Source organism: Catharus ustulatus, chromosome 4 (assembly GCF_009819885.2).
Source record: "Catharus ustulatus isolate bCatUst1 chromosome 4, bCatUst1.pri.v2, whole genome shotgun sequence".
NCBI classification, from domain to species: domain Eukaryota; kingdom Metazoa; phylum Chordata; class Aves; order Passeriformes; family Turdidae; genus Catharus; species Catharus ustulatus.
In genome coordinates this window covers 21,185,666-21,197,463 of record NC_046224.1, presented here as the reverse complement: position 1 = coordinate 21,197,463, position 11,798 = coordinate 21,185,666, and the positions used below count along the sequence as shown (strand labels likewise).

At 50.0% G+C, this 11,798-nt stretch overlaps 1 protein-coding gene across 1 annotated transcript; it reads right to left on the bottom strand.

The window, feature by feature from the left end:
• ARHGDIB (Rho GDP dissociation inhibitor beta) lies at positions 1-8,142 on the bottom strand. The gene is given in 7 exon segments (XM_033059222.1): positions 1-126; positions 128-270; positions 1,230-1,293; positions 2,745-2,821; positions 3,658-3,741; positions 4,314-4,502; positions 7,901-8,142. Coding segments are annotated over 6 exon segments (603 nt in total). The 5' UTR covers positions 4,492-4,502; positions 7,901-8,142; the 3' UTR covers positions 1-69.
• Between the last annotated feature and the right edge of the window lie 3,656 nt (positions 8,143-11,798).

Genomic DNA, 11,798 nt, shown 5'->3' with positions numbered 1-11,798 from the left:
GGCATGGCCCACCTGGAGACTGGTGCAGGAGGCAAGGGGATGGGAAGGGGGAAGGCAAACTGGGTGAACTCATTCTGTCCATTCCTTCTTGATGGACAGGTTCCACTCCCAGGTGAGATGGTCCATGCTTGTCATCATCCGTGAAGAAGGATTTGTTGTGATAGGTGCCTCGAGCCAGCATACCCTTAGGAGCCTCTTCAATAGGTGTCAGGAACTCATACTCCTCTGGCCGTGGCCCATAGCTGCCAACCATGAACGTGGCTTTGTCCACTAGGAGAAAACAATCCACAGGGAATAAGCCCCTCAGATGGGGAATGATAAGGGAGATACGAAGCCATGAGCAAAAGAGCAGAAAGGAGATGTGGGAGGAAAGGAACAGTCCATGTCAGCAAAGGAAAGCAGAATCAGTGGGAAAAGCGGGTTAGTGAAGCATAAGGACAGCTGGAAGGATAACACAGATGGATGGGCAAAGTGAATAGACAACTCCATTTGGACACGCTCACATGTATGTGCTGGTCTTGGTTTGAGACAAATTTGGGAGGGAAACTGAGCATTCTGGCTGCTAGAAGGGTATGAGTACAGCCAGTGTACAGCTCAAGATCTACCTTGATTTTGCACTACTTCTCTTTACTGGTGAGAAGACACCAGTTACGTTGTGCTGAACAGAATGCTGAAGCCTTAGAGGTGATTGCACAAAAATCCATGTGGGGGGTGTGTGTGGGTAAATTGGGCCTTTCTTCTGCTTTGTCCAAGCAGAGTAGGACTGAGGAGGAACCCACGGGGCAAATACAGGGCCCTTGCACACAATGGGAAGCTTCATAGAGCTGGTCTGAATTTACCAAGTGCTTCTGAAGATTTTTCAGAGGGTGGGAAGCTCCACATAGGCTGAGCCATTGCACAGGGGGTGGAGGGGAGGAGAAGAGCTCAGTATGAAGAGGCAATCTGTGGCAAGCACTGTCTAAGCAGAGTCTCTGTGGACTTTGCAGACAGTGGTGTAGCATACAGATACCAGAGCTGGTCATACTGAGTTCACATAAAACAGGAACCGCTGTCCTGGGTGAAGCAGGCTTATGCGCTCTGCTGAGAAATCACCTCCTGAGTGTAAGCACAGGGTGGGACTTGGGAGCAAGGGAGACTCTGTCCCAGTCTAGAGCTGCAGGAACATTTCTTTGAGAAGAGGGGAACGGATAGGAGCAGTGCTGTGCAGGGCATGCAGGGCTCTTACTCACCCTTCACCCCTGTCCGGTAGGTGTGCTGCACGTATTTCAGTCCCGACACAATGTCCCTGTTTACCTGCAGGAAGTAACCAGAAGCGTCAAGAGAAGAGTTTTGGTTCTGTACCTGATTTTACCCCTCCTTAAGGACATACCCATCTTGGCTCCCTACACAAGAGAGCCTCAGCACAGGGCACATGGTACTGGTCCCTAAAACAACTTCTCCTTTAGCATCCTCTGTGCATCTCCTCTGCACTTCCTCATCCTTTGCCCAGCTTTGAAGCTGACTGGAGCACATCAGTAAGGTTCTCAAGGCATGCTGATGAGGACAAGGAAAAGTGAAGCAGGGAGCTCCCGTTTAGTAATTTGCTTATTGGAAACCCTACATGGGTAACTAGAGTCATTCCTTCAGCTCCAAAGGGTGGGCAGCTTTCAGGTGCCCTCTAAACTCCTTGGGGAGCTGGCAAGTTTTTTCTCGAAAGACAGACAATTTTCATAATCTTTTCTCAAATCTTCCATGGCTAGTTTGGATGTATCCACTGCTGCTCCCCTCCAGCATACACTGCTTTCCCCCAGCGTACACTACTCAGTCTGAAAACAAGATGGACAGACCCTTTTACAACCCAGGGTAGAATTTACACAGTATGAGCCCTTACCAGCCATGGAACTGAGGGAGGGAGTTAGAATAACCTGTCTGGCTTCAGGTATCTCTAGTCAACAAGGCACAGATAGAGATGCAAATATTTCACAGCACAAAAGAGAGCTGGAGGTGTCTTGGGGGAGAGCATTGGGGGACATTCATCTCTGAGACAGCAAGCCTCAGGGAAAAAGGGAAATCTGCCCTACAGAGCCCACAAAATTAACACCTTCATCTGTCTCAGGAGAATTATCTTTCTTCCCTTTTTGCCTTCTCTTCCAAGCCCAGCTTTTGAAGCGAGCACTTGCAGAGATAATCAGCTCAGTGCTGGATGCCACTCTGCAGTGTGGCCAAGTTTCATTTTCAGCTGTAAACAGAAGAAATGGCTGACACACTGATTAATGGGTGTGAGGGAGAAATGAGCCCATTTGGCTATACCATGCCCTGAAGAATTCAGGGATCTTCAGCCAAACACTACAATATTGCATCTTTTTAATGTGTACATGAAGCCCAGTAATACTGGCTGAATCAGTACTTTATGAATAGCCATTCTCTCTTCTCTTCTCATCCCTGTTCATTTCCACTTAGTGTTAAGTAAAGATTTTCCAGTGGCTAAAAAGCAAAACCAAACTCAGCCAAAACGACCCATCTGGCTTTTAAACCACTTGTTGTTTATCAGTGTGAGCAAATAGAAACCAACTTCCTCCAAGGGGTGAGCAAGCAGAAGTGATTTCCTGGAAATATCTCATCCCTTGTTGAGTAGAACAACACCTGAAACTAGGGGAGCTTTACATGTTTTGGGCAGACATGATGCCTGGCTCTAGTTATCTGATAGACTGTCACTGACTGGCCTTAGCAACTGATAAGAAGCAACTTGAAGGAAAACAACTCACTCTGAAGTGGATCTTAACTCTGTACTCCACCCCTTCCTTTAATACGAAGGTCTCTTTCTTGAGTGCTTCAAGGTCACCTGCAAGGAGAGAATCAAGCCATCAGCTAGAGATGTTAGAGCAAGGAGAGACCAGGTATGGGAGAAGATGGGGATGGGGTTGCTGCCAGAGGTGAGCATCCCTTCAAAGGATGACACAATGAGTACCCAGATGTCTGTGTAAGGTTGTGTTGTGTGACCAAATGCACAGAAATTCGTGGGTGTTTGTATGTATCTGTGCCTACAGAAGAAGATGCCCAAACAAACACAGGTCTGAGCACATACACATAAAGATGTTCATGCATAGGCTTGTTGCTGAGCATATGCAGGAGTGTGCTCCATCCATGGCCAGCCCTGGCTTGGGTGAGAGGAGTGTGCTTCACAGCTCCTGCCCAGCTTGGAAGGCTGCCTGGACCCCACAGGGTGGTTTTGGGTGAACAGGAAGCCTCTGTGCCTCTCCAGACCCAACTTCCTCTTTCTGCACAAAAGCCCATATAAGGTTCTCTCCCCGTGTCCCCAGGAGCCGGAACTGCAGTATTGCTCGATTCTGAAGTTTCAATACAGCCTGTTACCCAAATGCACACACATCCCTTGTGCTCATGAAGTCTCATTGAAAGGAAGCAAGCACAGGAAGCAAGAGAAACCCAGGAGCTCCTAGAACAGTCTAGATGAAGAGAAAGACCCTCAATATTTTCCTGTTACATCTCAGTCTTTTTCATTCATATGTGTATACCTTAAAATAAGAAACAAGGCTAAGATGACTTCAGAGTTCCTCTAAAACCCACTGTAGCATCCCAATGACAAACTCTCTTTTAAACTGGAGCATGCCAGGCCCTTTGCTTGTTCCCCTTTGTGACCAAGGGCAGAGCTGTGCCTACCTGTCAGGTCCATAGTGATGGGTCCTGGAGCAGAGTCACATACCAGAGTGAGTCGGGTGACCACCACATTGGGAGCTGTTGGGTCTGCAGGTAGGAAAAGTCAGGGGGAAGCTGTCAGCTTGCAAAATTAAATGCAATCGGAGGGGAATGACACTGAAGAAACAGGGATGCCTTGCCACACAGGAACTGCATTTCATGAAACACCCAGTAATGCCAGGCTTCCTTGGTACAATAGGGCCACATGTCTACCCAGCCCTTCCACATGGATCCCTCTGGCCTGCATGACAACACCTAGAGGTGGTCTTTCCACCACAGGAAATTTCCTTCTTAAGATCATTCTGAGCAACAAGACCACCTTTCAGCATAGGCTGACCCCTTCATAACCTCTCAAAAGGCCTCTGAGACCCATACATCTGCCACCACAAGTCCTTCTCCGATGCCAGCACTCCCCAGGAATCTTCCTACCACTTAGAGCATCTTCCATGCTTCCTTTACGTGCAGCTTTCCATCTGCCCATCCCCAGTCCTCCAGCACAAGCAGTGCATGTCCCTGGTCAATCATGATCCTTCTTCTTTGAAACAACCTTGCCTCATCCCCACAGCACACTGTTGTAGTACCTCTCCCCAGTCCCTCCCTAGCAGTGTGCCCCAGCCTACCTACTACCACAGGTCCATCTCCCAGCAGGGACTTCTTGTACTTAGCGAGGCTTTCATCATCCTTGTCCAACTCTTGCAGCTCCTGCAGTGTTTTCTGGGGAGGAGGTTTGTAGTTGAGTTTCCCATCCAGCTCATCATCATCATCTTCCACATGAGGTTCTTGTGTCTTCTCAGTCATGGTCACTTGGTCTGGGTGACAGAGGAGGGGGCAGTCAGTGAGATTGCTGTGGATGGGAGCAGTGTCCCCAGGGGCCCTCACTCTGGCCACAGCGTGGCTCAGTCCCCCTGACAGGCAGGCACCCACCCCGTGCCAAAGGCAGCAGGATTCCTACAGGCAAATGGCGACGGTGATCGGCTGCAATCCAGACACTGCTGTGCTGATATTCTGGCTCAAACACAACCCCCCTCTACCCCCGCTCCTCTCTCCCTGCAGGCACCATGCGCACACGCAGACCTACACCATTCTTCCCTCCCAGGGAGGAGGTGCAGGAGCAGAGGCTGAAACCAGAGTGATTTACAGCCACTCTGCAGCACAGTTGTGGCCAGCAACCCTGCAATTACAAGCCATCGTACAAGGCTTCGGTGCTCGCAGGGTATCTCGCACAAAGAGCCACTGCCACACGCTGGAACACAAATAAAGCCAACGACAGATGCCTCTCATAAATGGGTTAAAAGCCACGTTTCACAGAAAGGTCAGATAACCTGACAGCCACTTCCTTAGATTAGGAAGCCAGCTGAAGCTCTCAAGGAAGTGGGCAGAATAGTCTATCTGCTGGCATTCCGTGTGCTCCCAATAACAGCTCACTTCAGGCACCGGTCAGGACTCCTTCCCACTGAGGAAGGAAGTGTGATGGTGACCCCAGAACAGCCACAAGTAACCGTGCTGCCCCAGTGGTGCCTCTTGGACAGCTGGAGCTGCAGGCAGCAGGGCTGGTCACACACTGCTGAATGGAGAAGGGCACCAAAACCGCTTGGGTGGCATCCCAAGTGGGAGCCAGAGCAGGCAAACACCAGCCAAGGGGCAGCCAGAGCATGGGATGGGGAAGCAGGGACAGGCAGGAGAGGTAAGCAATGCTGTGCCAGGTGCCCCTTAGTCAGCTGCCTGCCTGCAGGAGCCAGCCACGTGGTGCTAGCCACCTTCCCACTCTTCAGAGAAAGGCTCAGAAACACAGCAGTGCCCTGGTACTGTGGCACTTGTCACAAATGACCAAGCTATTCCTCGCTCTTTGGCAGTAAGAGGATTTGATCAAGCTACACAGATCATTCAGTTCACTTCCACTTACATTTCTTTGAGACTGTCCCTACAATAAAGTCCCCTTCTGCTTCCTTGTGGCCTCAATATGGCAACTCTGAGTAGTATGCAGACCTCTCAGAGCAATTCCAGGGAAGAAAAATAATCAAGGTACACTGACATGTTGCAAAGGGACAGAGAATGACTGAGCAGCACACAAACAAGATTATTGAGTCAGGTATTCTAACTGGAAATGGCCATTGCAAGACAACTTTGCAATTTTGTGGTGAGTGAGGAACTAGTACAGAATGGGCAGATGGGAAATAAAAGGGAATGTCAACCCAAACAAACAGGAAAAAAGCAGGTGCCAGCAGCTGAATAACCCTGGCTCAGTTCATGCCCAGTTCTAGGAGTGTGAAGTACCCAAATACCTTAGGAAAGGCCCTAGAGCTTGTCCTCAGGAGAAAGGAAACCGAAAGCTCCCTCCTGAAAGCAGCAATCACACATGCCCCACCACCCTGTGGTCCCAGCACAGACACCTCAGAAAGCCTCAGTCCCCTCAGTGCCATGCCACATTCAGCACAGGAGGAGGCTGTGATTAGCCACTGCCAAGCCTTGCCTTCCACTTGGGCTCCAGCTGCACGGCTGAGCACTGACCTGAGCTCTCTCACAATAAATACCAGGCTGCATCTGCCACCATTACAAGAACAGACCAGAGGTGCCTGCCTGCCCCCATTCCCCCATGTCCACGTCTTGTAGTTTATCACAGGAGAGGCTCAGACATGGGAGATAGAAAGAGGCATCTCTGTTCACATGCAGAGAAAAGGCAGAGTCAGGACTGGACCAGCTGGTTGCTCCTCATCCCTCAGACCTTCCCTTTGCATCACACATGCTGCAGAGACTGTCCCTGCCAGCCTGTGGGGGTGGCTCACTTGAGGTGGATTGCTTTTAGGTTCTGAAAACCTCCCAGAAAGGGGGGCAGACAACCTGCCGTGCCAACAGCAAGATCCTGCAGAGAACAGGACCAGCCAGGCTGTCTGGGATGAACAACCTCTGTCTCACAGGCATTTCAGGATGGTACCCATCAGACCAAGTTCTGGCATTTTTCCCCAAGCCGTGGACCTGATGCTGCCTTCCTGCCAAACTCCAAGGCAGGCGGTGACCAAGAGGAAAGCTCCTATCGCAGCAGCTCCTGCCCCTACTTGCTCCAGCTCCAGAGCTGGTCCCTCTGCAAGCTGAGACACATTCCTGAGCTCAGGCACCACTGCTTCCCCAGAGACACCATGTTGCTGTCAGGGTTCCTGAGTTTTTATGCCACTGCCCAGGCCAAGGGCTATTATGGAGCTCCCCCATTCAGACCAAGAGTCACTAAAATGAGAAAATTAACCCTACATTGCTATATGCAAGGAGAAATCTGTGTGGTTAGTGTCTTGCCGTGCCACATTTTTCTTGCGTTTCTGAGAGCCAGCCACAGTCCTGCATCACCTGCACCCCTGAGGCCTGGCAGCACCCGTGAAACAGCAGGGAGAGGGCAAGGGAAGGGTTAGGGATCCCTGTTGGAGAGAGATGGCTGCAGGAGGCAAAGAAGGCATCGCGCCTTGGCGAGAGGTGCGAGCGTCTCGCACCGGGCTCTGCCGATGCCGCAGACGGAGAGCTGCCCCCGCACCTGCACGGGAGGGGGCAGTGACAAGGTGGGGGGCAGTGACAGGGTGGAGGGTAGGCACCTCCTCGGCCCCCCCACGCCTCCACGGAGCACAAAAAGGGATGGCAGAGGGGCAGCATTTTACTTGCCCTCTGTCCGCTCATCTCTTCTCCAAACCAACCCCTGGCCGAGGGCTTATCTCCAGGAAGAGGGTTTAGCAGGGAGGAAGTAATTTTCCGCGATGGGGGACAAACACACCGGCCTCAGCAGCGCCCCCAGCCCTGGCCTCCCCACCCCGAGCCCCGGGGTGCGGGGACAGAAGCGCAGCGCCGGGGCAGCGCTGGGTACCACGCCGCAGGGATACACCCGCAGCAGGGATACACCCGCGGGCAGCCCGGGACCGCGGGGGCCTCTTCCCTTCCCCTGCCCCTCCGCCCCACCGCAGCAGAGCCTGAGCTCCCCCGGGCGCAGGCTGGGCTCTGCCCGTCCCCCCGGGCAGGGCGCCGGGCCCCGCAGCAAAGGCGCAAAGTTGCGCGGCGGGGAGCGAGCCGGGGGAGCGCCCGTTCCGCTGTCCCTGCCCCGCTCCGCCGTGCCTGCCCCGCTCCGCCGTCCCTGCCCCGCTCCGCCGTGCCTGCCCCGCTCCGCCGTGCCTGCCCCGCTCCGCCGTGCCTGCCCCGCTCCCGCCTGCCCCGCTCCGCCCGCCCGCGCACTCACCGGCGGAGCGGCGCCTGCGGCCGGGGTCCTCCTCTGCTGTCAGCGCTCAGCCTCGAGCTTCGCCAGTTGGAGCAGGAAGGAAGTTGGTGAAGAGAGGGGGGAAAAAAAATAACACTCACACGCAGCGAAAAAAAAAAAAAAAAAAAAAAGAAGCGAGAGAGAGCGCGCGGCGGCAGCAGCCCACCCGCAGAGGAAGCCCTGCGCGGCCCCGCATGCTGCGGCGCTCCGCCGCCTGCCCCGCTTTGTCTGCGCCCGCCGCGCCGCGCTCCCTGCGCTGAGCTGCCCCGGGCTTTGTCTGCCGAGCCCAGCCCGGCCACGGACGCGGCAGTGCTCGCCCTGCGCCGCTTCGGGCTCTCGGCGAGGGCTGCTGTGCCTGGGAGCCAGCGCGGTGATGGCTTTGTTTTTCTCCGCAGGCGTTTGTTTTGTTTATTTTCCTGGCGTAATTTAGGTGGATTTCAAAAACTGGCGCTGATTTATACCGGTTAAAATATGCGGAATATCAGGTTGTGTATTCCTGCGTACGTGGGAAGATAAGGAGTATGGCAAATGGAGGTTCTTATGAACCTCCTTTTTCCTGCTACCTGCTGCACTTAATCAGCTTATTGTTCCAACTCCCAGCCATTCTCACACAAGCAGTTTCAAACATCAGCTACCTCAGGAAGAAAAGCTCTCGTTTCCCAGGGTTGCTTACATGATCGAAAAGATTTTTCACTGCTTGCTTTCTGAAATATCAGCAGATTTCCTCTTTCTTTGCCTCTCATGGAGTGCCCACTTTGTTCATCAGTCACATAAATCGTTCATGTACATAGTGTGCGCAACAAATTAGATCATTGGTTTGCAAATGACAGATCTGGGCCTGCAATGACTGATAGACTGCTCTTAATGCATTTACAGCAGCAAAACAGCAAAGCATATCTATTGTCAATGGCCTTACATTCACTGCCCCAACCACATAGCCATTAACAGTGTTTATTGTACACAAATTTTTAAAGGTTGTAAACAGCTGAGGAAAGGGCTCTTCTTCAGGGATGAACAGATCTCAGAAGAGGGGGATGATTTCTTCAGCTAGATATTGCTTTTGTTTAGGTTATGGGTGGCACAATGATTCTTACCTCATGAATTTCAAGGGAAAAACAAAGCATATGTCTGTCTGACAGTGGATCCCCATTTATCAGGGGCTGTGGCCTCAGAAACATTTCAAGCTTCCATTAATTAGTTTCACCATCAAGAAAAATTATTTTATTCTCTGCCACTCTTTTTCACTGCTACTGCTACACTAACCCTTTCCTTGGACCAGCACAAGGGACCTGAGTTGAATACAGTACTGAGATAAATTCAAATGGTACCAGGGAAAAAAACCATATAAGCAAATGTGTAAGTATATATTGGTGAGTTTTCAACCCAGATAGGTTTCCCCATATTTGCTCACAATGGACAAATGTGGATAAACCTTTATGCCAGCACCGGTGGCTGAATGGGATGCAGATGAGGAAAGGACAAAGCAAATTCTTTCAGCTACAGTGCCTCTTCATGGCAGCACATATTGTTCATTTAAGCAGTCCTGACCTGGGAAAGCCATGAAGAGTTGGATGTCTTAACTCTGGAAAACTTTGAGGAAGCCCCTGTGTCTTGTACATCAGCTTCTTGTCTTGGTTTCTTTGCTGTAACTCTCTGATCTCTCTGATTTCAATTTAGAAACCAAACACAGTTTAGCTGAGAGGAGATGTGGGTTGAGGTTACTGTTCACTCATGGCTTGGTTTGAAATTTCCTTGGTTTTAGTGACTGTGTACAGTGCAATTTTAAGTAAGTTATTGCAATCGTTCTTGCTGAGGAATAGTTGAGATTAGCTTGGTCTCTTTTGTGGGTTTCTTTTTAGTTAAACACTAGACTGCATGAGCCTTTGTGTAGCTATTTGCTGCTTCTAAATGCACGTGAGCATAAGCTCAGTTTGTTCACAAATATGCATAAAGGTACAGTGACGTGTAGCTGTGTGCCATCATATGTATGTACATTCAGCCTACATGGGTTCATCTGCCCAGCATGCAGGGGAAACAGATTTTACTCCTAAATTAGAAATTAGTCAGTATGTAATCATGGGGACATCATGTAATTGCTCTGTGCCTCCTCTTCCTATTGCAAGCAGTGTGAGAGGGAGCTGTAGACATTGGAATCACACTATGCCAAGCAGATGGGAATTCAGAAGCCAGGCTTTTGATCCTTTGGGTCAGCATATCCAGCATCCTGCTGGGGATCCACGTCACTGCTCTGCTGGAGGAAGGGAAAGGTTTGAACCACAATGGAGCAGAACATCGCTGAAAGCAAATCTCTACCACCGAGTATTTAATCTTTGACAAACTGATGGCATGCCATGAAGATCATCTCTTGGCAGACATTGTCCAACCCCAGCCAGTCCTTTTGTCTATGACAGAAGGAGGCAGGGACAACAGCTAAAATGTACCTGCTTTATTGCAAAAAACATGGTAAAATTTCAAATGTGTTCTTTAGCTGGAAAATTTCTTTTTTTACTTAAAATAGTATGATTAGGTGTTATTTAATTTTACCCCACCAATAACAGTAGATTGTACAATTAGTAGACCAGATTAATAGGTGTGATCAACTGCTAACTCCTAAGTATATTTCAAAATTTTATATACATATCCTTCAGCCACACAGCCTGTACTTCCAACAGTCATATATGTCTGTAGCACCCTATTGGAGACCACAAACCTTGACTTTTTTAAAATGGTAAGATTTTAAAAATTAGGCATACCTTTTTTTTTTTTTTTAACTGTAAGATTTTTAGAATTAGGCATTTTTTTCCTCTTTGAATTCGAATTGCTGCCATTAGGTATCCAGTATTTCTGGATTTGAATTTTCTACAGTGGTGGTACATTGCAGCTTTATGCTGCTAAATGTCATCTCCATCTTCTGTGGAACAGGTCTCTGTGTTTGAGGAACAGAACTACTTTATGACCTTTAGAAGTGACTGATCCAGAAAAAAATTCACCTGTTAGAATCTCTTATTTCCACCTACTTGTAATTTCCAAACTGCCTAATTTGGAGCTGAAATTTCCCAAGCTGGAAGTTCTGAGGGGAAAAACAGATATTTCAGTCCAGGTAGGGAATCCATTTTTGTGATTTTAAGAGGCTCAACAGAATAATACTTTTTAATGCTGCTCTTGTAAAGTGATTTGTTTTAGAACTACTAATCTGCATTTTCACTGAACTCAGTACATAGTCTTAATAACTTTTATTTCTAATGAATAATGTTGCTGAATCCTGTCACTGTCATGAGTTTTGCCTCCTCCTCAAGCTTTTTTACAATCTCCAGGAAGGCTACAGGTGACGTGCTGGGAAGACAACCTCACAGTTCAGCAAATTCACGTCAACAGGTGCTGCAAGGTCAGTGTCAGTTTTGGCCGCGAGTGTCCCCTAGATGGTGTCCCCAGATGGTGTCCCCAGATGGTGTCCGTCACTGCATGCAGAGATCCTCTTCTCTGCAGAGGTGGGAGGAGGTAATCCGGTCCTGAGGCAGTCACGAGGGGATGGGAATGGGCAAGGCGACAGGTCAGGGAGCTCAGACATGAGACCTTTCCCTGCCATATGGGGAGCATTCACTGCACCACGAGGTGCCACCCAGCTCTGGTAATCCCATCACTGCCTTCTCTGGCTCGCAGTTAAGTGGGATAAACAGGTGATACAGCCAATGAAGCATAAATTCATCCCCTCTGAATAAGGTACGAATTGCCCCAGGACTGGCTTTAAAAGGCAGCACCATGAGGGTGATCCTGTCGTGCCTAGGAGAGGTGCTGCCTGTTTTCTTCTTGATGCTGCTAACCCTTTCTAAAGTGCTGAAAAGGCGTGTGCAGCCCTTGGGTGGGAAGGGAGGGAAGAAAT